At 40.5% G+C, this 24,961-nt stretch overlaps 1 protein-coding gene across 2 annotated transcripts in view; it reads left to right on the top strand.

Annotated features, from left to right (window-relative positions):
* Positions 1-24,961, top strand: part of vps50 (VPS50 EARP/GARPII complex subunit) — a 122,331-nt gene that overhangs the window by 55,721 nt on the left and 41,649 nt on the right. The window contains exons 14-23 of one of the 2 annotated variants that reach the window (XM_042223649.1): positions 8,257-8,348; positions 8,525-8,619; positions 12,647-12,745; positions 14,057-14,147; positions 15,202-15,387; positions 16,625-16,743; positions 18,213-18,319; positions 19,316-19,437; positions 23,991-24,068; positions 24,539-24,619. In XM_042223649.1, the coding sequence (XP_042079583.1) occupies positions 8,257-8,348; positions 8,525-8,619; positions 12,647-12,745; positions 14,057-14,147; positions 15,202-15,387; positions 16,625-16,743; positions 18,213-18,319; positions 19,316-19,437; positions 23,991-24,068; positions 24,539-24,619 (1,070 nt within the window). The remainder of the gene's footprint in view (positions 1-8,256; positions 8,349-8,524; positions 8,620-12,646; positions 12,746-14,056; positions 14,148-15,201; positions 15,388-16,624; positions 16,744-18,212; positions 18,320-19,315; positions 19,438-23,990; positions 24,069-24,538; positions 24,620-24,961) is intronic. The other variant, XM_005928565.2, reaches the window with a different exon arrangement.

Below are 24,961 nucleotides of genomic sequence, written 5' to 3'. Positions count from 1 at the left end.
TTGTTCAATAATAAAATTATTCCTCAAAAATACAACTTGCCTAATAATTCTGCACTCCCTGTAGGTTTAGCAGATTTCTTCCTTCGAAAAAGGAATGACTGAACCTTGCCCTGTAAAGAGAATGTGAAATGCATGGCAGTGCTTTAGTGCTTTCTTTTTTCAGCAAGTAGCAGAACAATCACTCCTAATTACTCTGTCTCATTCTCTTCTTTTCAGTGGTGCAATGAAATATGTCATTATAGCTTTACAATGAACCAGTTTTCCAGTAATGCTCAGCAGTTTGATGTATTTTAGTTATGTTGCATTATGAAACTTAAACTAGAACAGTAGTCTGTCTTAATTACTGGAATATGAATTTTATGTACTCATTATTGGATTTACATTATGCAATTAATGTGATCCGGGTGTAAGGATTAGATTCATGCAGAGTTGGTGGACTATGATGCATATGTGACTTTGGGTTTCTTCTGCTTTGTGCTAATACAAACAGGCCTTTTTAGAAGCTGTAGAAGGATTTTTTTTTTTTTTTGTGGTAAGACATGTAACACTGTATTTATAAATTATTAAATGTAAAAAGGCACCCAACTCAAGGGATGAACAGACAACTTAGCAAGAACCTAATTAAAATTGTATTTTATATACTTTAATAGCAGCCTGTCACTTCCTTTGTTGAATCTATAAAAAATGCTGAAGATAACAGTTTGATAGGTATAAAATAGCATTTTTGCACCGTGTTTTTTTCCCAGAGAGCTATTAGCCGAATATCCCAGTAAAAAGTAAAAGAGGCAAAAAAAACTATCTACAGCCAGCGTTGGAGTCATTACTCAAGATTTTCCTCACCTGGATGATTGTGCACGCATCAAGACACCTGTTACATTACTTTGTCGTTATTCTGTAAAAAGACCTGAAATGCACTGTCACATAATTACCAGCTAACAATATACAACTATAGGCTGCAGTCCTACACACCAACAAAAATCCTAATGAGGACACTTTTGATGCTTTTATTTGTTCTTTTTTTGTTCCATTGACCAGTCCTCAGATAACTGAAGAACTTTTGTAATGCATGTAACAATATAATTGTAACTATCATTTAATTACTGAGAAAACATGGAGAAAAGGTTAAGGTATCAAATTTCATTAGACCAGGAATGAACATAAATGATATGGAGCGTTAAATCCAAATTCAAATCATTGTCAGTATTTTCGTCGGAGGTCAGCTGAGAGGCAAAATGATGGAATTGTGAAGACAGAAATCTGATCCACTGTGGATTTGATTTTTATCAACCATGTAATACCATCTGTGAGGGATCAACCATACTGCATACCTAAATAGGAAAGCGCCCAAGGGAACTTTATCAGTCATAGATTGGCCACCCCAGATTCCAACTTCAATGCTATTGAAGCAATGTATTGTTGCACACTTGGACAAATGACACTTCCAGGCATAGATGAGTTTAGAATCATTTTTCCCAGGGGTCCAGTATCTATTACGATACATTCATCTGTGTCCATTACATGAGTCCCACAGTAGGATCATCTTGACAAAGAAGGAGAAAAGGCAGCCAGGATCCAAAGAAGAGCTTTGAATGTTGTTCAAGAAGCCCGGAAAACTATTCCTGAAGACTATTTAAAGAAATTACTTAAAAAGCTTTTCTATGAGAGTTCAGGCTGTGTTGTAGAATAAAGGTGGTCACACAAAGTAATGACTTGAACCTTCTGTTTTTGCCGTACTTTACATGCAGTGTCTCTGTATATTTGAACGTTTCAACAAATTGCTGCTTCTGTTGCTCTTTTATCTAGCAAAATACAAAGAAGCTCTATTCTCAAGGCAATTCAGAATTTGTGGTTTAAAAGTTGAATAAAAGTAATAAAGTACACTGGATTTCCAGTTACTGTTACCTGATTACTGTTAATATAATTATCTGAAGAATTTATCGAAAATAAGATGTAAATGAAGACCAGTCATATTAGCCATGCCTATTTATTTTCATCCCCCATATTGTACAGCATTCATTAGGTGAATGAATGAGGGCACAAAAGGATGTCCTAAATGGTTGATGACATGCTATGTTCGCAGGATCCTTCATTAAATGTGGTCGTCCTCAGTGTGGAAAGGACGGGTACCATTTTCCCTTTCCTGAGGCACATCTGTCATCTCACTATTCGATTGACTGTCACCTCCATGTAAAGGTGTCCTTGACCCTGGCTTTGTCCTGGTGGGGTGCGGGGGCGGGTTGTGGGTGGATTGGGTGGGTTGTGAGTAGTAATTTACTGTATAGGCTTTTATCATTTGTCAAAGAGTATTTTGTGGCGATGGTGACCTTCATCTCCCTACCTAACACAATGGATTTGCCGCTGTAGCACACTCCCCGTCGTGTTTGATCAGTTCCGATGGCCACTGGGAGCAGCCGTGGCTCCTTGTGTGGGAGAGCAATTGAGCATGTTGGAATGTACAGAAGCTGCCTTCACACCACATTAATGTTTAATAGCATCTTGGTATATAAACTGAAGTAGGGAGAGTCAATTTGTGTGAAATGTCCTAAGATTACTTCTTTTGGTGCACATTAGAGAACGGAGTGATGGAGTAATCCACAACAACAATGCTATTATGACACAGCATTGCTGTGATGCCTAATATTGTTGCATTGGTGAAACGTTGCAAGGCAGTGATCTAAAATATAACACCATATCTGTTTAACTGCAGGACAGCTTATAACCTAGAAAATGAAAATCCAGGAATTATATATTTATTCTTTCCATTTGTGTGTTATTTGTTATTAATCGGTTCTTAGCTCTGATTAGCTTTTTTCTGCTTTCAAACATTGGCTGAGTTGTGTTTTTCACTGCAACTTAGTGAAGTTTGTGGTAAATCTAATTGCCATGGAAATCTTTTTAAGCACCTGCATGTTTCAAATAAAAATAATTTCTGGTGGGAGGTTAGATACTATGAATAGATGCCAAGACATTAAGTTTTATTTGTTAGTAAAAAAAAACCAAAAACTTTTTATGTCCAGACTGCACTAAACTCTCACTTAGATCATCTTTAATCCTTTAAGATTCATTTGGATTTATTAACCAGGCGTTACAGGCTATTTTTGGCCAGTAATTGATTCTGTTTTTCTCCCTTTCATTTTGTGTTATTTCTCAAATGTATTAAATAAATAATTATATATATTTTTTATCCATGACACACTAATAATCACCCACTGCTTCTTTTAGATTGTGTTTTGCAGGCTACAATGGTAAAACCTTCCGCTTTGGAAAAATGCAAAGGTTGTGCACGTGCTGCTTTTATATGCATCATATTTTTTTAAGAAAACACACACAGAATGTGTGCCTCTGCAGGGGTTTGACCTGTGAGTCACTAAGAACTTTGTTACCTGCGCAGACACGAAAGGTCAAACACTGTTTGCCACCTATGGATTCACAAAGGGTTGCTTTCCCTGCTTTCCCTGTTATTTATTTCCTCCTCTTCTGTAGAAGCAATTGTTAAGGTTTTTATTAGTCAGTGTTGGAGGCTTGCCTCCACCCTCACCAGGTTAGCAGCGGGAAACCACACTGACGTGAACTAAGGTGACAACAGCAGCAGAATATCAGAAACTCAGAAAACTGGTGGAAAGATGAAAAATTGGGGCAGGATATTATGTCAAACTTAATATAAAGGTTATCAGTTCCAAATTGTTTTGTGAATTATCAGAATAAGTTGCTTTTGCTCTTTAAGCAAAAGCATAGATTTTATCTGTACTAGATTGATATCAGATTTTCGGGGTGCATCTTATAACCTGTTTGGTTTTTCTTTTCTTCTTTTAATTTGATTTTTTACTGAGTAAACATAGTCATATCTGATTGTCAGTTAATCAAATGAGATTCTTTAGTTATACACATTTACAGGGAAAATTATGGAGTCACTATTTTTAGTCATTTAAATTAATGAGTTTTCCAGATCAAGTAGAGGAAAAAATTGTTGAAACACTTGAAGCGGAGGAAAATCTCATGCAATCGCTTTCTGAAGAAATGTAAAGCTGTAGTTAAATGAGTGTTTGCAGACCTGAGCAAGCTATTACACGTGGCTAATTGAAACAAGTCATGGCACCAGCAAGAGAGTCGTTTCGTGAAACAGTAGAAAGATTTATCCAAATCTTTAAGAAGGAAATTCAATACAGAACATGCAAACAAAGTGAGGGCATCAGGACAGAAAAGAGGAAGCCAAATGAAAACCAGCACGTACAATAAACAGAAGAAAAGAAGGCTACAGAGGGCTAAAGAGCAGCAATTGTAGGCTGTGAATAATGGAAAGGAAGTGATGTTCAGTGATGAATCACCAATCTGCCGTGGATATGCAGCTGGAATTTTTGCTGTTCCTGTTGTTCCAGTGAAATGACCACCTAAAGGAAAAATAAAAATAACCCCAATCAACTGTTCCCAGTGGCCATCAGAACTGTGGTTATGTTTTTGGCAGGATTTAGGTGCGTGTCATTCTTTCTGAAGCAATCATTGTTGTAATGTCTAGTGTTTTGTAGGCAAGTGGATGCTAATTTCAAACTATTAGTTATTACTGCAGTGTTAAAAATGGTGGGGAGGATTGTGTGCTTCTTTTCGTACTTACTGTTTTTGGCACACACCCTGTGGATCTCAGTATTGTGTCATGAATTAGTCACTTACAGTTCCTGCTCTCAATTTTATCAGAGCTCTTAGCTTTCACGACCTCTCTTCTACTTGTCTTCCCCAATTTTTGTCCCCCCCCCCCACACTGCCTCACATCCACTGCCGCCCGTGTGCTCATTAAATTGAACCCCGATATGTCAAGTTGCCATGTCACCATGTCTCCTAGGCCTGCGTTCTTTTGTCTTTCAGTGAATGATGCGATGGTGTTTAACAACAGCATCCCAATTAATGACTGAAATTAAAACCAGAGATGGGTATCTGTTAAAAATCGCCAGACTGGATTGTTTGTTTTAAAGCAGCTATTATTATTATTATTATTATTATTATTATTATTATTATTATTATTATTACAATTGTAATGTTATGGATGTAGAATGAAAGTAAGGGCTGTGACGGTAAAATGAAGGGATGGGCTGATGTTAAGGTAAGTAATGAAAATACTTCCAAGAGGCAAGACACGTAGATGAGTAAGGCCACACATTTCATATCAGATCAACCCCCCGGGAATTTCTCAGTGTGAAGATTGCAATCAGTTGGTGGGACGAGAAGATAATCATCCATGATAGGCAGGTGCAAAAATATTCTTGCTGACCGGAATTTAAATTAGATCTACGGTTTGGCATAAAAGTTGCATCTCCTTGTCTATTAAATCATTTTGCAGGTCTGGTGCCCAAAGTGAACATCATCTATCCTTGGTAACAGGAGGGGGAGTTTTCACCCTGATGACTATGGAAATGTTTGACCATGTCTGTGATATAAAGCAGTTACAGTGGGGGAAAACAATTATCTCATCCACTGCTGAATTTGTAAGTTTTCTCACTTCCAAAGCAATAAACAGACTCTAATTTTTACGATAGTTTCATTTTAATCGAAAGGTCACTGCCTTCTTTAGACACTCCTTTGTTACCTTGGCTGTATGTTTTGGGTCACTGTGATGCTGGAAGACGCATCCACAAGCCCATCGTCAGTGTTCTCGTCCAAGACGCGTTGAAGTCATCCTGTACCCTTAGCAGGGAAAAACAGCCCCGAAGCATAATGTTCCCACCTCCGTGCTCGACCGTGCTGATGATGTTCTTGGGGTCATGCTCAGCATTTGTCTTCCTACAAACACAGCGACTTGAGTTATGGGAACGATGCGAGTGCTGAGAGATTTCAATTCTTTCTTGGGTTTCTGAGTAACCACACCAACAGTTGTCACCTTCTCACCCAGCTTGATGTTCTTGTAGCTCACTCCAGCCTTGTACAGTCTCGTCCCTGATGTCCTTTGACAGCTCTTTGATCTTGCCAATAGTAGTGGAGAGGTTGATGGAAGACATTGAATCTGTAGACATGGTGCAGCATGGGATGAAATAATTATTTCCTCATGTGTAGTTGGGGTAAGAACAACACGTTTCTTAGTGGTTTGATGCTCTAACATTAATTGCTGGGCATAAAATAAACGTGACAAACCTTTTAGGTCATTAAAGTTGAGGATTTTCATTCTTTAGCTTTACAAGTTTAAAAAAATGTTCATTTTAAACTCCAGATTTAAGCTCTGAATGATCAGGCATCAGTAGTTTTACTAAAATATATTTTTGGACTCATTATTCAGCTAAACCACTTGTTTAGAATTGTTGTATTTTGGGCATCACTGATCTAAAGATTCTTTACTTTTTGAACTTCTTATCTCTGTAACAAGAAAAAGTACACTCAAAGGCATCGAAGCGTCAGTTCATTGAGGAGTTCCTGTGTTTGTTTTTATTTTCCTTTATGTCTTGGATCCAATTTTTTGCTTTTGTTCTGTTTTCTTTTAATGTCTTTTTGTCTTTTTTAATGTCTTTTTTCCTGTTTTTTCACTCAGCAGTGACCTAATTCTCCCCTCACAACATCTTGATGTAACTGTCCCTGCTGGCTCTTTCTTTCCTTTTTTGTCATTATATTTATATAATTAGATTTACGCAGCATGTGGGCTGTGTAAATCTAATGCAGATTCATGTGTATGGCTTTTTTCTTCATTTTTCTTTTTGAATGGATGCGCTTTTTGTTCCAGCGTTAATATGAAAACACATTCACAGATTGTTTTCATACGCAGCTTTGTAACGTCACCACATACTTTTCTTTTCTGAGCACATAACGTACACGTACAGTTTTCTCATTTAAAAAATTGCAGGAGATATTTATAGTCGTGCACAGCAGGGCCACTGCACAGATGCTCTGTTTGACAGCAGACGTTTGAGCCAAGCGGAGTTAAATTATGTGTTTGTGTTTCGGTCTGCGGGTCTTTCAGTCATCTTGCTGCATAATTCATGCCTGTTCCCAAATTGAAATTCCATGTTAATCCAATAGGAAGACGATGAAAGGAAAAAGTAATCTATTTGAAAAGGAACCACTGTGCTTTTACTTATTCATGTAAATAAGATATATATTTATTCGTTTTAATAGAACATAGTAAACACAGCCAAGGTTTCAAATTCAAGGTCGGAGTATATTAAAGTCTGGGTGAGCCCAAAGAGTTTTTCACTCTTGGATCTGTGTGATGTCGAGGAGAGTGGATTTCCCCTATCTGGTCATCTTATGCATGAAGCTCCGGATGAGGGGCAGATAATCAGCAGAAGCTACCTTAAGAGGAAAGAAACTCAAACAGCTTATTTCAGACAGAAGATGAAAAAGAAACCACCCAAATTAAGATAAATATTTGATTTTTCTTTTAAAATAATCTGCAGATCCACTCTTCTCATGTATAAGAACGAAACTATGAAGCTAAGCAAGAGTCTGAAAGTGTTTAAACTACATATTTACTGTATAAAATGTGAATCTTTAAATCAACTACAAAATAAAAAGCTGGGTTTTCCCAATCGTTTGGTTTTATTTTACGTTAGAATAGAATTTAATGTGAAACCGAGAACTGCTCGTTTGTTAACTTACAGGCTAACTGCTCGTGGCTTTCCTAAAAATTCCCTTCAAACATGAGAGCGGCTTGAATTTAATGAAAGCAATTTTCAGCTTAGGGGAAGCATCGCTGCCGTTTCGACACGCTACAGTGTCGTTGCCACATGGTGGTCTGATCTATCTGATCGGGGAGAAGAAGAAAAATGCACACAGAAAGAGAGGGTACTGACCTGATAATTGAGAAACTAGCATATCTGATGGTGTGACAGTGAACAGGGATCCAGGCCTGTATTAAGCTGTCATCCAGCTTTGTTCTCCTTGCTTCTAGGCTGCTGTCACTCTTCGCTCTCTGTTGGGAGTAACACGATCTACACTCTTGACAGATGCTGACTGTCAGCCACTACAGAAAGTCTCCCACTCTTTAGCTGACAATGAAGGACTTTTGACACCACCGTGTTCCCTTTCATATTAAAATACACCGGTGGAATTTTAATCTTTCATTTAACATAATTACCTTTTTGTGCTGGGAGTGGATTGCGATCCAGTCTTCATTGTGCAAATGCGCGTTAAAATTGCTAAATGATGCAGAGTCTTTGACTCTGAAATGACAGCCAAGCCAGAAGGTAAAGGAGGTGGATCTGAATAGAGAATTTTAATTGGTCACTGTGTGTGTGTGTTTTCGTTTTTAATTCAACTGTATGCCTTTTTGACTACCTGCAGAGGATGCTGCTGTCGCCGAGTCCGATGAGCTGGCCGTGGACCGCAGTTATGTGAAGAAGAAGTTGGAGCATGGACTGACACGAATCTGGCAGGTTTGTTGAAAAGTCTGCACCACCGTTTAAAAAAAAAGTTTCTCTGAAGCATTTCTCTTCCATTAAATTTGTATTTCATTTTTTATTTTTTATTTTAATTTCTGATCCACTTGGAGCTGCCTTATCACAGGTTCTCCTCCCACAAATCACTGTGTCCCTATTATTTCTCTCCACAGGATGTCCAGTTGAAAGTGAAGGCCTACATCCTGGGGACAGACATGTCGAACTTCAAATACGACGATTTCATAGTGGTACTGGATGTCATCAGCAGGTACGCCTCAGGTTTAGTGCAGACAGCTCATGCTTGTATCCAATAATTGGCCCTCATTATCCTGCTATTGCTGTCCCTTCCTCTTTGTGTGCCCCCCCCCCACACACACACACCTCTCATCCTTTTTTTTTAAGTTTTAGACTCACACTCATTCATTCTTATGCTTCCAATAATGGCATTTTTTTTTTTGTTAACTATAAAGGTAATTTCTCCAAACCCGTTTCTCCAACTCCCCCTTTTTCCTAGTGTACTAAGAAGAATCAGGGATATTTTTTGGGGCCTTTTTCAGTGGGGTACAGTGAAGAGTTACAGGAAAACAGAGCGTGAGAGGAGAAGACGTGTGGCAAAGGGCCGCGGGTCAGATTTAAACCCAGGTATACGGCATATGGGTGCCTGCTCTTCCCAGTGAGCTAAACCAGCGCTCAAGAATCAGAGATGTGGCTCTACAATGTGTTAATGGTGGTGTTTCCTAAATCTAGCAGTGGTATCGCAGTTACTCATCAAGCGATTGTGACATTTTTTGCGTTACGCAAGTTCTTTGTTTAGCTCCGCAGAAAAAATATATCATTGATTCATCAGGAACGATCCCCTCACATCATAGGAGAGAGACAGAAATGACGAAGCAGACTACAAAGATCATTATAAGTTAGGAAACATAAAACTAAAACTAGATCTGGAAAAACCTTTTTGTGAAACATTTAAAAAGATTATATTAAATGGATGTGAATATAAAGGAAAGTAATGGAAAAAATAGTGGGTGTTCATATCAAATAGACAGGACATGTGTTTAGCTTTAGTCTTTTTCACTTTGGTCAAATTGGTTAACTCAGTCAGTCTGAGGAGGCTTTTTTGGATTTTCACCCCTCAGTCGTAAAAGGCTGGTGGGCTAGTCGTCACCCTGCTGGGCGGGCGAACAGCGTGGACACAAAATAACTAATAATGAAAACTACAGAATAACTCTGGGGTCTCCAGTGTTTTGCGGCTTCTTCAGACTTTTTTGCGTGAAAAGTAACAACAGTGACATGAAACCACACACATGGTGCCTACACGTTAACCCTGCCCTAAAACTACCCCAGCACCTCTAAACACAACATCCAAAGAAAAAGCAAAAAGTGAAAGATTCCACCAACCCAGAGCTCAAGTTACTGTGTGCCAGTTCTGCATCAGAAATGCTGTTTCTGCAAGTGTGAGCTGATGGGTTGTTTTAGCGTTCTTATCGCTGTAAAAGCTCTTTGCTATGGCTTTCAGAAACGTTGTTAAAAGAAATATCACGTGCACGTCTTCCTGATTAGGATATGTAGAGTTGCTGTCATTGCATATCAGACACTGTTATCAAGTAAGACTGAAGTACTGTTAAGAATACAGGGAGTGCAGAATTATTAGGCAAATGAGTATTTTGTCCACATCATCCTCTTCATGCATGTTGTCTTACTCCAAGCTGTATAGGCTCGAAAGCCTACTACCAATTAAGCATATTAGGTGATGTGCATCTCTGTAATGAGAAGGGGTGTGGTCTAATGACATCAACACCCTATATCAGGTGTGCATAATTATTAGGCAACGTCCTTTCCTTTGGCAAAATGGGTCAAAAGAAGGACTTGACAGGCTCAGAAAAGTCAAAAATAGTGAGATATCTTGCAGAGGGATGCAGCAGTCTCAAAATTGCAAAGCTTCTGAAGCGTGATCATCGAACAATCAAGCGTTTCATTCAAAATAGTCAACAGGGTCGCAAGAAGCGTGTGGAAAAACCAAGGCGCAAAATAACTGCCCATGAACTGAGAAAAGTCAAGCGTGCAGCTGCCAAGATGCCACTTGCCACCAGTTTGGCCATATTTCAGAGCTGCAACATCACTGGAGTGCCCAAAAGCACAAGGTGTGCAATACTCAGAGACATGGCCAAGGTAAGAAAGGCTGAAAGACGACCACCACTGAACAAGACACACAAGCTGAAACGTCAAGACTGGGCCAAGAAATATCTCAAGACTGGTTTTTCTAAGGTTTTATGGACTGATGAAATGAGAGTGAGTCTTGATGGGCCAGATGGATGGGCCCGTGGCTGGATTGGTAAAGGGCAGAGAGCTCCAGTCCGACTCAGACGCCAGCAAGGTGGAGGTGGAGTACTGGTTTGGGCTGGTATCATCAAAGATGAGCTTGTGGGGCCTTTTCGGGTTGAGGATGGAGTCAAGCTCAACTCCCAGTCCTACTGCCAGTTTCTGGAAGACACCTTCTTCAAGCAGTGGTACAGGAAGAAGTCTGCATCCTTCAAGAAAAACATGATTTTCATGCAGGACAATGCTCCATCACACGCGTCCAAGTACTCCACAGCGTGGCTGGCAAGAAAGGGTATAAAAGAAGAAAAACTAATGACATGGCCTCCTTGTTCACCTGATCTGAACCCCATTGAGAACCTGTGGTCCATCATCAAATGTGAGATTTACAAGGAGGGAAAACAGTACACCTCTCTGAACAGTGTCTGGGAGGCTGTGGTTGCTGCTGCACGCAATGTTGATGGTGAACAGATCAAAACACTGACAGAATCCATGGATGGCAGGCTTTTGAGTGTCCTTGCAAAGAAAGGTGGCTATATTGGTCGCTGATTTGTTTTTGTTTTGTTTTTGAATGTCAGAAATGTATATTTGTGAATGTGGAGATGTTATATTGGTTTCACTGGTAAAAATAAATAATTGAAATGGGTATATATTTGTTTTTTGTTAAGTTGCCTAATAATTATGCACAGTAATAGTCACCTGCACACACAGATATCCCCCTAAAATAGCTAAAACTAAAAACAAACTAAAAACTACTTCCAAAAACATTCAGCTTTGATATTAATGAGTTTTTTGGGTTCATTGAGAACATGGTTGTTGTTCAATAATAAAATTATTCCTCAAAAATACAACTTGCCTAATAATTCTGCACTCCCTGTAGATTAACACATTCTTTACTTAAGGGAATAACCGGGTATAGAAATGCATGTGAAACACAGCAGTGAAACGTGTGTGATATTTTTGCTCCAGTATCATTTCTTCAGTATCTCCTCTATAAACACCTTTATTCTTGTAAAAACAACAAAATAAAATAAGGTTAAGAGTTTTTTTTTAATCATAGAAATAAGAGTACCGGTTACAATGAGTATATGCTTGCATACTTGAGATCAAATGTTTTGTAAAGTACAAATGGGGAATATTATTTGAACTGGGTGCTTTAACGGAAAATTCTGTGGTTCCACTTCTTTAGCCTCGCGCTCTCTCTTTACTCGCATGTTACAGAGCTACCAGAGCAGACATGTGTACAATGTGTATCTACACCCTACTGTCACTGTCAGCTCCCACACACACACACACGACACACACACACACACACACACACACACACACACACACACACACACACACACACACACACACACACACACAGCAGTAATCCTCCTGTGGCTTTGAAGCTAAAGGCTGTTTTTGATATTGGAAAACCCGAAGCCATGACTCCTGCAGTGAGAGATCCCAGCACCTTAGTACTCTCTTATCATGTTAGACTTACGTTAGGTTTGTCAGCTGCCTCTAATGTAATGAGTGGCAATTGTTTTTTTGTTTTTTTCTTAAATTAAACAAATTAACCAACAACTGGCTTAATCATGATATTGCTGACCTACAGTTGTGGCATCTCTCTGCACGCCTAGCTATAAGTGAAGTTATTTCAAAGCTCTAACCTCAAAGGTTGGCTTCAGTGGTTCATTAGGCAGCTGGTTTGTCCTCTCATTATAGACTTCATCTGATAAGATACCTACTGTAAATGAGCCATCTCATCCCTGCAGCTATCGATAAAGCTGTTGTGGTCATTGCATCTCTCGAGCCAACTCGGGCTGCAGAATGCCAGTTTGTCTTAGTGCAGTCTCTTCAAACAGGTGGTTTGTTTTAACACTTCCACTCTGTCTCTGTCTTTGTCTCTAGCTCTCCTTACTTTATCTTCCTTCCCTCCTGCCACACTTTCTGATTTGTGATCAGTTTTTCCCGCCAACCTTCTCTTTCAGGTTGATGCAGGTGGGTGAGGAGTTTTGTGGCAGTAAGTCTGAGGTCCTGCAGGAGTCTATCAAACGCCAGAGTGTCAACTACTTTAAAAACTACCACAGGTAAGAAACGTCTGGCCTTCTGTTTGATCATTATCCGAACTATGTGAGAGTTACGGCAGATGTTGGTCGAGTCTTTCAAAGCTAAACATGATGGAAAGTAGATGAAACCATTTCTTAGAAAGCAGGATATCGTTATGTGAGAGAAACCTTTGGACACGGCGATAACCACTTGCTGCCTCCAACATGCTCTATCCCAGGCGTAACCCTCTTCGGAGCTAGATGTGTAATTACATGCCAACACTCACTGAGCTGGATGCACATTTACATCCTGATTGCATAACCTCCTGCCAAATTCATAAATATGTATAGTTTCACGCAGAAGGCTCCACATCATCTGAGGTGATTTGCATTGATCAGTGTTAAGGTTACCTGTCAAGAATCGTTGATAACGCGCTTAAATATGATTCCTCTTATAAGCGTCAGTCCTGTGACACAAATCGGGTACAGCTTTGGGCTACAGGTGGTGGCATGGAGGTGTGAACATGTAACGAAAAAGCAGAAAGAGGTCAAAGAAACCCAGAGACGAAGAAGACTCGACCAAACACACACACACCTTTACACCGTGCCATTCAGAGTGCTTTATATTTACCCTCCAGCAAAGTATGTCTATGTTTCTCCGTCTGGTTCCTGCGGTAACACACCCGGTCATCAGCGGGGGTGTACTGTCAGCCTCTGGACGCAAAGCACAGACTGACATTGTCAGAGTTCAGGCATAATAAATATTTTAGAACTCCAGCATTGTTGATATCCGCATGGGGTTTTCTTTGTTTTGTTTTGTTTTTTTCGTGCTGAGCGATTGAACTAGTCTCAAGGTTTTAATGTCCTCTGATTCACAGTGGATTGAATTAAAGAAATTCAGCTGTCGAGTGGACGAGTGTACAGTATTACAGTGAATATTCGACACTGTCTTTTGTGTTTTTTTTACTTTCATACTTTAAACGCCTTAAAGAAAAGAAACAAGCAGCACTGCTGTGTTTGAAATGAACACCACACTGACATTTCACACCGAAGGAAGGATACTGACCTAGCGGGTGAGCACCTGGGGTGGCTGCTGTGAGCTGTGATCACAGTTAGCATTGAATCGTGTTGCAAACAGCACACACAGAACTTTTCCTTCACACTTCACATTAGTGACCTTTGCAGGCTTTATTGATGTCATTGTGTTTAAATTGGGAGCTGCTTGACTATACGGGGTTGAATTAGGTGATTAATGGACAGATGTTAATGCTTTCTGTGTCTTTCACTTTTTCTTCTTCTTGACCTTTCCTCAGCACTGTGCTCATTCCCTTTTCTCTTTTCGCAACCCCTCAGGGCCCGACTAGAGGAGCTGAGGATGTTTCTGGAAAATGAGACGTGGGAACTGTGTCCAGTCAAGTCTAACTTTAACATAGCCCAGCTCCATGTGAGTAAGAGACACAGCACTGAGGCGAAAAGGTGAAGGGAGGGTGCTTTCATTTATTCCACGCTGTCACTCACTGCTGTGAAATTTGCATGAGGATGTGAAACGCTGAACCTGCTCAGTGACGTGTGCGCGCGTGCAACCGGGTGCAAGTGCGTAAAGTTCACTGCTCATTATAAAACACAGATGAAGATCAAACGGCTGCTGTCCCTTATGGGATGTATGCTAGACAGTTTTTCTCACACTCATGAGCCACAGTTAAAAAATACAACCTTTCCTATGGACTGCGCATCCATCTCTGAATCTCCTATTCCACCACATCCTGTTGGATTAAAATCTGGAGGCCGTCTCTGTACAGGGAACTCAATGTCACATTCAGGAAACCAGTTTGAGATGATTTGAGATGGCAAGTTAACCTGCTGGAAGCAGCCATCAGACGATGGGTACGCTGTTCATAAAGGGATGGAAATGGTCAGCAGGAATACTCAGGTAACACTGTGGCATTTAACAATGCTGAAGAAATTCCAAGATTAAGTAGAAGAAAACATTTTGCGATCTGAGTGTACAGCTCATTGCACTTCAAAGCAACACTGATGAATGGAAAGGAACGTAAAGAAAATGAGTGCAGTGAACTCGAGTATTTTTTCATCTTTATCTTTTTTCCTTCATCTCTGTTTTGCTTATACGCACAAAACGATAAATAAGCATACCAAAGAACCCTCCTAATAAATGGACTTGCATGGGAATTTTACATGCCTTTATCACTTTACTATGCAGGCAATGTATTACTTGGCCTTCACTACAGTATGATTTAAGCGTGCGTAGTGGAATTCCTCACAGACGTCCTGTACAGATGGTGATTTAGCTTTTGTTGTGATGCAGCCTCTTAAAACCAAGTGGTCAAAGGTACTGTGTACAAGTGACGTGTTAATTGGAGTTCTTGGCTCTGTTTTCTTTTAAATTACCTCTAACTTTATTCATTTTAAAAGTCTCATAGACTTTTTGTAGGATACTCTGATCAGTAACAATTCCCTGTGTCCCATCTTCTCCGATCCAGGAGTTTAAGTTTATGGGTCAGTGTCGCTCGCCTTCGGTGTCCCCGAGTAGGCAGGCCGCGTCTTTGAGCAGCTCGGCCCAGGAGGAGCTGTCCCTGTTCCAGCAGTACCAGCGAGAGGGAAACCCCTTTGAGATGCACATGGAGCACAAGGAAGAGGAGACGGAGGATGTGCTGGCATCCAATGGGGTAGGTGTTAGGAAACACACTCCATCTTGTAAAAAAAGTTAAGAATAAGTCGTGTCTGTTGAAAGTTGAAATCTGTTATAATACTGCAGTATTTTTAGGAATATGGTCATTTTGGAAAAAGTCACAAGTTAGAATTGAAACACAGAACTAGATTTGATTATAGAGCATGCGTTTCCACCAGCTAGATAAACCCACTTACATAAGTATGCCTAATTAAGCCTGCCTATAGAGTCAAACTTCAGACAAGTTCATAAGGAGGTGAACTGATTTGAGAAATAATCAGCGTCCCTTAAGCTCTCATCACCAGGGTCATAACAAGCGTTTATTAGGGGTTTGAGGGCAGCCGTGCAAAACGTGCCATAGTCATTACAGGGCTTTGACACACTGTCTGACAAGTAATGTTAGCCATTCAATAGAAAATAAACTTGTACTTGGCTAATGATTAACCCAAGAAAAGAGTTTCATGTGATGCAGCTGTTTTGTTTTTTTCTTTGAGTTTGTTAGTGTCCAGGCCTCCAGTATAGGAATCCTTTTAATTTCTTAATACATTTTCGGGAACTGTGTTTTGTGTTAAATATAAATTAAAAGCACTTTGCTTTTAATTTAAGTAGTGTCCCTTTTAGGAAATAACAACTATTGCCTCATGCTACAGAGGCTACTCATCTGCTCCTCCTATGGAAAACAATATTTCTCTTTCAGATTTCAGAGGTGCCCCCACACCTTTGGCTTTACTTTATGATGACATATCAACATATCTGTATAAGCCTTTGGTGTTTGGCTGTTCATAAGCGTGTAATCCTTTATATATGATGCTTGTGTTCCCTCGGCATGTAGAAAATATTGCCTTATTTCAGTAAGGTATAATCTGAACTCTCTTGTGAGAGGTGAATACATTTTGTGCCCTCCCAGCAGTATGTGAGGTATTTGAAGTGTTTATTTGTTGCTTTGTGGGTAATTTAATCACAGAGCGTTAATGCAGTTTGTTTTTATTAGCCTTCCACCATTTTTATCTTGGGGGAGTGGGTTAATACTTTGTGCTGTTTCAAAATCTCTGTGGACTCTTTGTTGCTGTGTCTTGCGACCAACAGCGCCGGCACCATTTCCCCGTGGAGTTGGACTTTTTTCACACCTGTCTTAACACTTGTCTTCTCTCTGTTTTACCCACTTTATCTGAACTCTATCCACCGCGTTTTTACCCCTGACTTCAATCTCATCTTTCTCTTCACCGTTTCTCAAGTACGAGTCAGACGAGCTGGAGAAAAGCGTGTACCAGGATTACGACAGCGACAGCGATGTCCCAGAGGAGCTCAAGCAGGACTACGTTGATGAGCAGACGGGTGATGCTCCTCTAAAGAGGTCAGTTCCATGTCCGGCTCCGAGTGTATGCCTCAAATTTACAGACAGTCCATGAATCTTCTGTTTAAATCCACTGTCAGCTTGTTTGATAACTGGATTTATGTTTGTGCTGTCCGAAAGAGTTGTTAGATTTCAGTTCTGTTCCAGTTGTTCTGACCAAAGACCAAAATTTAGTTTCTTGCTTGTTTTTTTTTTTTTATATGAAAATTGAGAACATGAATTATAGTTTACTTGTTTATCTTATCAGACACGTTGAAGACAGCTTTGGACAGCTGGTACGTGGACCAGTTAACAAACAAAATAAATTTTCACTGCTAGCTGTGAAATATTCAAAAAGTGAGCGCACCGATTATGTTAATTACACACACCAAACTATCTGTCTGTACTTGAGTCTTCATTTTGAAGGCATTAACCAAGTCTTCGCACCTCCAGCACCAACAATTTAAACTAACCTCTGGCTAACCCTGCCAAGTCAGCAGTAAGCTTGTTGTATATCCATGAAAAAGTTACCTTTCCTTTCTACCTCGGCTAATGCAATTGGTGCGTATTGTAAAATTAGTGGCTATTTAATAATGGTGAAGGCAATTATACACTTCTCCGTTCAGTGTGTTAAAGCACTAATTTTCATTTGAAAGAGGGTTTAATTGCAGCTGGAGAAAGTTTTGTATTTTGCCTCCTTTATTATCAGGGATGCTTGAATTGGAAAGAACCTATCATTTATGCAAGCGCTAACTGTTCTAGCATTTCACAGCTTTAACAGTTTAGATGTTCCTCTCGAACTGATTTAGCCGACCTCGTTTAGAACTGCAGCATTTTCCCTGCAGCATGATGGGGTCTTAAATTTTGCGTCACCGTTCAGCTGGGACGGTCTTTGTCGATAAGCCTGCTGTGCTCATTTTGTGTGTGTGTGATGAACTGAACTGCCAAGAACTTGCAGTAAATTAATGTTTTTAGGCAAATCTGAGAGCTAATCTAAAAAAAACGTTAGGATTTGCACTGGAGTCAAAACCTTGATTCATTGCAGTTTCTGTTTCCTGCCTTGTATGATGACATACAGTATTATTTTATGCTTTTTAGTTCCTCGCGTGTACTCACCTGACATTAGTCCACGATCACTAAAATCCTTATTTCCTGTTCTTATAGGCAGGAGTTACTAGTGCTTAATTATGTAATGGCTCATATAGTCGCAGAAATGAGACAGACCATGTAATGATTTCTGCCCATGTAATCATTGCTGGCTAATATGGCTTGGCGAGCTCCGTGTCAGGGTCTGGTGCTTCAGGATCACCAGTTCTGAGACTTCACCACTGGGGTCCCATTTCCTGTGTTGTGAAATGGGTTCTGATTGATCAATTACAAGAACTGTGACCCACAGTGAAGGCTTTGCACCTGGCCCTATCATTTCAAACGTATTAGCAAGTCTCTTTTTCCTCATGGTTCTGACCTACTTTCTCTGACTCTGCCACCAGCGTACCCCGAGAAACCATGAGAACCAAGAAGAAGTCCGACTACAACCTCAATAAGACCAACGCACCAATTCTCACCAACACCACGCTCAACGTCATCCGGCTTGTTGGTGAGTCCTGGAAACACACACGCACGCACACACTCTCATTGATGACTAACCTCTGCTTGCGAGGTGTCCAGACAGTGTGTCCTCTCTGGCCTTCTGAGAGTTTCATTTATTCATCATTAAAGCCTGCAAAATACTGCAATTGGCACGCTCCACATCTGCATGACTGAACTGCACTAATAGTGGTTAACCTTCGCCCTGAGTTCCTGCCTTCTGTTTCCAAAGAACTGCTTACATGTATAAATATGTGACGTAGTTATAAAGACATGAGAAAAGAGTCTGATGATGTACCCTCATAATGTGATTTTAGAGAGGAGGAGCTATCTTTGCTGTTTTGGCTTGACTGCGCATACAGTAAAAAAGCAAAAGAACCGTATTTTGTCACACGCTACATAATATTGATTTAGAGCCACGTGGAAAAACTTGCAGCAAGAAAAAAGACCCCCAAAGTTTGATTCCATACAATCACTTCTAATTCAGTCTCTGCTGGACTTTGATGGAGTTAGATTGCTCCCTGAGTTCTTGGTGCAGAATTTAAGGGAAAGGGTGTGAAAAATGAGAGTGTGGGAGAAATAGTGCTGCCTGGGTAGCAAAGCCAGCTAGATTGAGTTTATTTCTTCTTCTTTTTTTATTCTTCCATACATCAGTTCTGAGTCAATGGTAACCTTGTTACACCCCTGTACCTCTGTAGTTATTGCCTTTATTACCTTTCTGCTGAATTAAATCCTTGCAATTTGTATGCAAATGCAATATGCTCATGCTGTTGTCCTTCCCAAAAAGGATATGGTTCAACCACGATTAACTTACAGTAGTTTAACCCGTTTAATCTCCTTCAAAATTTACTCAAGTACAGCGCCATTTCATTCTGTGTAAAGTGATGCTGGGTTTCACGGTGCTAAAGAACAGTATGGATGCCCTCGGTGTCACACACAGCACTCGACACAAAGCTTCCATTGTACTCGGATCTAACTGTTACGTCTTTGTCTCCTCTCCCTAAAGGAAAGTACATGCAGATGATGAACATTTTGAAGCCAATTGCCTTTGACGTCATCCACTGCGTATCACAGCTTTTCGACTACTACCTTTACGCTGTGTACACTTTCTTTGGACGCAACGACATGGTACAGTATTCCTTCATCATCGTGGTGTTTTGTCTATCACATCGAGTGTTTATACTGAAGACTAATGAAAAAACGAACATTTGCTAGCCAATAAAAGACCCTTGAAGCAAAACCTTGTGACTCAGCCCATTTTCGATGTGGCATTTTTGCATTTATTGGCTCTGGAAAGTATTTGTACAGCAAATTTCCCGCTGGTTTAAAAAATAAAATCAGTTTAAAAAAGTTACAGACATCGATTTGATCCTCAGAAAACAACCCTAAATAAATATTTTCAACTTCTAAGAAGCACAAACACAGTGGGGGCAGTGTCTGATGTTTTTCTTATGACCGTGCACGGGAATTTGTTTATTGATGAAATCATGAACTTTGCAGTGAAAAAGCCAAAAGATGATACAATGAACAAGTGGATATCTCACCAAGTTAGTCTCCTGAAGCATACCGTCCGCCCTGTTCAACTAAATTTTGCCCAGAAAGAAAGATTATGACCTTCCCAGAGCCCTGATCTGAATCACTATCTACAGGATGCCATAAAGGAAAAAAAAGCCTGATGGTCTAGTGTGGAGGAACTAAAAGTTTTGCAAACCTTTGTGAAAGCTATTACAAAATTGAATTGACTCCCTCCATACCCAGATGTTGTCAAGCAGTTCTGCAAGCTGAAGGATGTCAAACTAAACTCTAATACACAATAAATCTTGTGTATTAGAGTTTTGGCATGGTTTTGGCATGGTTTTAAACTCCGTGTCTGTAGTTTTATCATTCAATACTCTAAAAAACACCTTCTGTGGAATAAAAGCTGTGTTGTTGCCCCATCTTTCCTAAAATAAAGGTTTAAAAGCAGAGGGTAATACCTCAATACTAAATCAATGAAATGCTATAATTTTACCCACTAAAATGAAAGGATAGACTTTATAGACAGGCTGGTTAATCAGGAAGCCAGAATATTTGTCAGATAAAACCTCACAAACGTACTAAGCAGTAAATATGTTTTTAATGCTGTTAATTTTGGTTTTTGGGTTAAAATTTCAGTTCAATTCAATTCAGATGTATTTATATAGCACAACAACAGTCAGTTCATACTGTAAACTAAAGACCCTACAATTATAAAGCAGCAATAAGATACTTTCATTTAGGTCAGATTGTGCCTGCGCTGTTTATGTACAGCAGATGAGTGATTAAAACTCAAACACTGACTGTCTCTCACTCTCTTTCCCCCACATATTCTCCTGTTAACAGTTTTGTGCTCTCGATATTTAAGACAATTAGATAGCAGGAGGGCAATCGTCACTTTTTTGAAAACTTTGGAGTCGCAGCCAAGCGTCAGACTCTGTCACTTCTCTGTTTTTGTGAGAAAACTGGGAAAAAGAATCAGCACCTCCAAAGTCTGAAACCATGATCATTAACTGGAAAAAACCCCAATACCTATCCCTGGTCAGGCAGGAATTTCTGTCGCAAGCGATGAAGTTCATTCACAAGTGATGGAGAGAGCGGAGCAGGAGAAAAAGACAAAAAGATTGACTGATGTATTATCTGCAGTGATACAGATGCTCTATCAGTCTGTTGTACAGAAAACAGAGCTGGGTGTGAAAGCGAAGCTGTCAATTTATTGGTCGATCTCCATTCTGCCCTCACCTATGGTCTAAAAGAATGAGATCGCTGATACAAGCAGCAGAAACAAGCTTCCTCTGAAGGTTAGTAGGGCTCTCTCTTAGAGATGGGACGGTGAGCTCGGTAGCTTAGAGTAGAGCTGCTACTCCTTCACATTGAAAGGTGTGTCAGTCATCTGCCATGGGGAAGATGTCCTGTGGGCAAACTCAGGATATGCTGGCAGGGTTATATATCTGGGCTGGGGGTATCTGCTTACACTGCTGCTCCCGTGACCCAGACTCGGATAAGTGGCAGAAAATTGATGGAAGTCTGTGTTGCTTAACTCACTTTTGGAGACAGACTCAAGAGGCCACTCCAGGAACTGCATTTATTTTTGGCGCTTCCACGGTTGCCTCATTGACTGCTGTTTTCTGATTGTTCCGGATGCATCTGAATGTCTTTCCCAATAATGGCAAATTTAAAAAAAAAAAAAAAAAGCTCCATAAAAGATGAAACAGGGACAAGCTGGGGAAAAAAGTATAATCTTGTGAGTTAAGTAAACCTCATAAGTAATCAAGAGTTTTTGTTTTTGCTCATTGTAATGCCGACTGCGTCTGCGGTCGCAGTGTAGATGTTCTGTTGTTGTGAAATTACCTTCATACTCATTTCCAAAGCTCCAGAATATAACTTCTTGACACAAATTGCTTAATATTACTTCTGCTGCATCAGTAGTAAGGTGCTTTATGGAGATTGCCTGCATTTATTATTTCTTTTTTTTTAATGTTTATTAGATGATATACAGTGAGATGTGAAATAACCACCGCTTCCATCTTTTCTCATTACTGTCTGTCTCACAGTAAAAATTCAAGCTGAACGATAGGATGCAGTCTGCGAGCCCGGTCCCTCCACTCAATCTAAAGGCTATTATGTCATTTATACTGTGCCTCACAAAGAAAGAAGAAAACAGCATTTGTGTCAGTATCACCCTCAGGGATGCAATAATGATGGCAACAAAATGACTTCTATCCCGTTGAGGTGGAAGAGATAACGGGGATGAAAGCTCCACGGGGGCCCCTCCAACTCGGATTATTGGCGTGCGTGTGTGTGTCAAGGAGAAATGAGGAAAGGTTGAGAGTTGATAAGTTGTCAGTGGGTCACTGTCACCGATGCAGAATATGTCAGCCTCTCAGTATCATTGCCTACCTTGTCTTTAAGCGTATATCATTTTTTTGTTGCTTAAGCCGGCTCCTTCAGCCATTTCTTTCTACCGTCTACATTCCCAAAAGCTTAATCTAATTTTTCTTCTTCATGCTTGTTACTCTCACCATCTTCCCGTGTCATTTTCACTCTCTGTTTGCATCACTCTGTAACTTTTACCACCACTATTTATCCACCGCATCTACTCTAGACCTCAAAGTGTCACTTCATGAACCCAGCCGTTTTCATTAATGGTCTCACTTGAAGAGCCACCGACAGCTAAATGCTAATGTCCCCATGAATCTTTAAAAAGCTCCTGGAAATTGCTAGTCACATACGCTGGCGTTTTGACCTATAGGCTCTGCTCTCCTTACACAGCTGGAATCAAGATGGGCCTGCTTGACTCCCCCACTTGAAGAGTAATGTGTGGCATTAATATTCAAAAGGCTAAATACACTCATTATCTGCGTGTGTTTGCCTTGTTAAGGCAAGCCGCGCTTTTGACGGTGTCACACATGCTAAAGATGTATTATGCGCCCTGCTCGCAGATTCTCCGTCGTCAATAGTAGCCGGGTTTTCTGCTCCAGGGGCTGTGACAGGCAGATTTGCTAACACAGTTTTGACAAAAGTGATTAATGTTTGAAAATTGTAGAAAGCTGAACCTCAAAGGGGGGGGAAAAATCTTCGGTTTTAGCTCTGGGAAGACGCCGTGGAGGGCTATAGTACGAAAAGGGCAAAAAGAGGTGTGAATCGAAAGATGGAAGGCAAATGGAGACAATAGAATATTTTCATTTTGAGTAACGATGGCAGAAATGGTCGGGGGTAAAGGCTGCCTACTGAAATGAAAAAGGGGTTCACTCTCAACTCCTAGCTGCCACTCGTACTGGATGTTATTTATCTTGTGCAGCAGTACAGACTCTCACCTGTGGCCTACAATAAAACCAAACGACGCCCGACTGCACCAGAATCTTCAAAACTGAAGCCAAAAAAAAACCTACATCCCAAAAACTGTCACTTCTACTTCCTCCTACCTAAACAATGGTCACTGAACAGCCTCTGCCAAACAGCATGTATCTCAAACCCACGCTGACATCGACAACTACTAGATGTGTGTTTTTCCTCCTGATGCCCTTCCATGTGTTTAAAAGTTTCTAAAAGCAATATGAACAACCTGAGAGCTTTTTAAAGTCTGTCACTGACTATCAAGGTCAGGGATGCCACACACATACAACCGCCTTTGATTTCAGTTGGGCCAAAAGCAGTGAAACTGCCCTTTCTGTCAATGTAAAGATTTTTAACTGGACATTTCATCCCATTTAATATGTGAAAAAGAAGTTCAGTTTCAACAAAACATCTCATGGAGTTTTTATACAAGGCGGTCTGTGAACATTTGGTCTGTTGGTATTTGTAGCTTAAACAAAAAGCAAGAAGGACACGCACAGCAGTGACACTTAATTCTAAGATGTTACTAAACTGAGTGAGATTAAAGGGGCATCGGGTTTTCACAATGCCAGCTCTCTGCATGTTCAGCTGCTACACACTACAAACTGATGAGTCCCGGTTTACTACGCTCCTGCTGGTCATAAATGGAAAACTTAAAAAGTTTGTGAACAGAAAAATTCCACTTACTACTTCATTTAATCGAATTATGTTTGTTTGCTTTCATATTTCTGTTTTTTTTTTCCTAGTTGTGTTTTCTTCTTCCAGAGTCTTTAATTTGAAGCTTTTGCTTTTTGTTTTTCCTTTCTTGCTATCCGTTCGTCATCCGTAAGCCCGTCCCAAGCCCATCTTTGCAAGCTCACGGCAGCAGAGAGGCGGGCACCGCCAGGGTTGTGGGCCCTGCCTGCTTGGTAAGAGGCACAACCTGAAGTGTTCCGACTACTTCACGGTTGTGCTGCTTAGAGAATCCAGCATGTGTGGTGTGGTTGTTTTCAAGCCCTTAAGATGTGCGCGATTTGCTTTCACAGGCGACATCGAGCACATCTCGGAGTGATTTCAGAAGCATTTGCATTGAGGTTTCTTCGCTTTCACCCTCTCCGCTTCGTTTTTCTCTGAGCTCTGTCTGTCACCTTCTGTTGTCAGCGTGATTGTCTGATTGTTGATGTTGGTTCTTCCCAGCTGCTCCTCCCTCTTTAGGATTAGAATTGGCTAGAAGCAGAAAGCGAAGTCTCTTTTGTCTCTGACTACGTGAGATGAGAGCAGATGTCCCGGTGTGAGCGTGATTTTTACACTCTGTTGAAGTGTGTGTTCTTATAGAGGGAAGATTTTTGTGCACATTTCAAACACTCACTCTGTGTGTGTGTCTGTGTCTATTCTACAGTATGAGTCATCAGGTCTGGGCCTTATCAGCAGCAGACTGAGAACCACACTGAACCGGATCCAGGAGAGCCTCATTGATATGGTAAGACTGCGTCTCGCTCTTCCTCTTTCACCTTCTCTTCTGTTCACTCTTTTACCAGCGTGCATTATCTCATTGTCTGTCTCATTTTCTGACACACCATCTCACGCCTCTGTCCTCCCATCCTTATGCACCTCTTTCCTCTTAATGTCGCTCCTCTCACTTTTTGGCCATCCATTCTGTCCGTACTGACCATGCTGTACGTGTGGTCTCATTGTTTAGAGAGCCCACAGCCGGTGTCACAACATGCATTATGGGTCATCATTATCTGGCCGGTGGTCACTCAGACTCGTGTACACCTCCCTCTGTTTAAATGGGCAGGCCAGGGTGGATATGTGTGTTATT

The sequence above is a fragment of the Haplochromis burtoni genome, unplaced genomic scaffold (assembly GCF_018398535.1).
Source record: "Haplochromis burtoni strain Fernald_Lab_line unplaced genomic scaffold, NCSU_Asbu1 Contig_116, whole genome shotgun sequence".
Lineage (NCBI taxonomy): Eukaryota > Metazoa > Chordata > Actinopteri > Cichliformes > Cichlidae > Haplochromis > Haplochromis burtoni.
The sequence above is the reverse complement of the archived record's forward strand: the minus strand, read 5'-3'. Positions and strand labels throughout refer to the sequence as shown.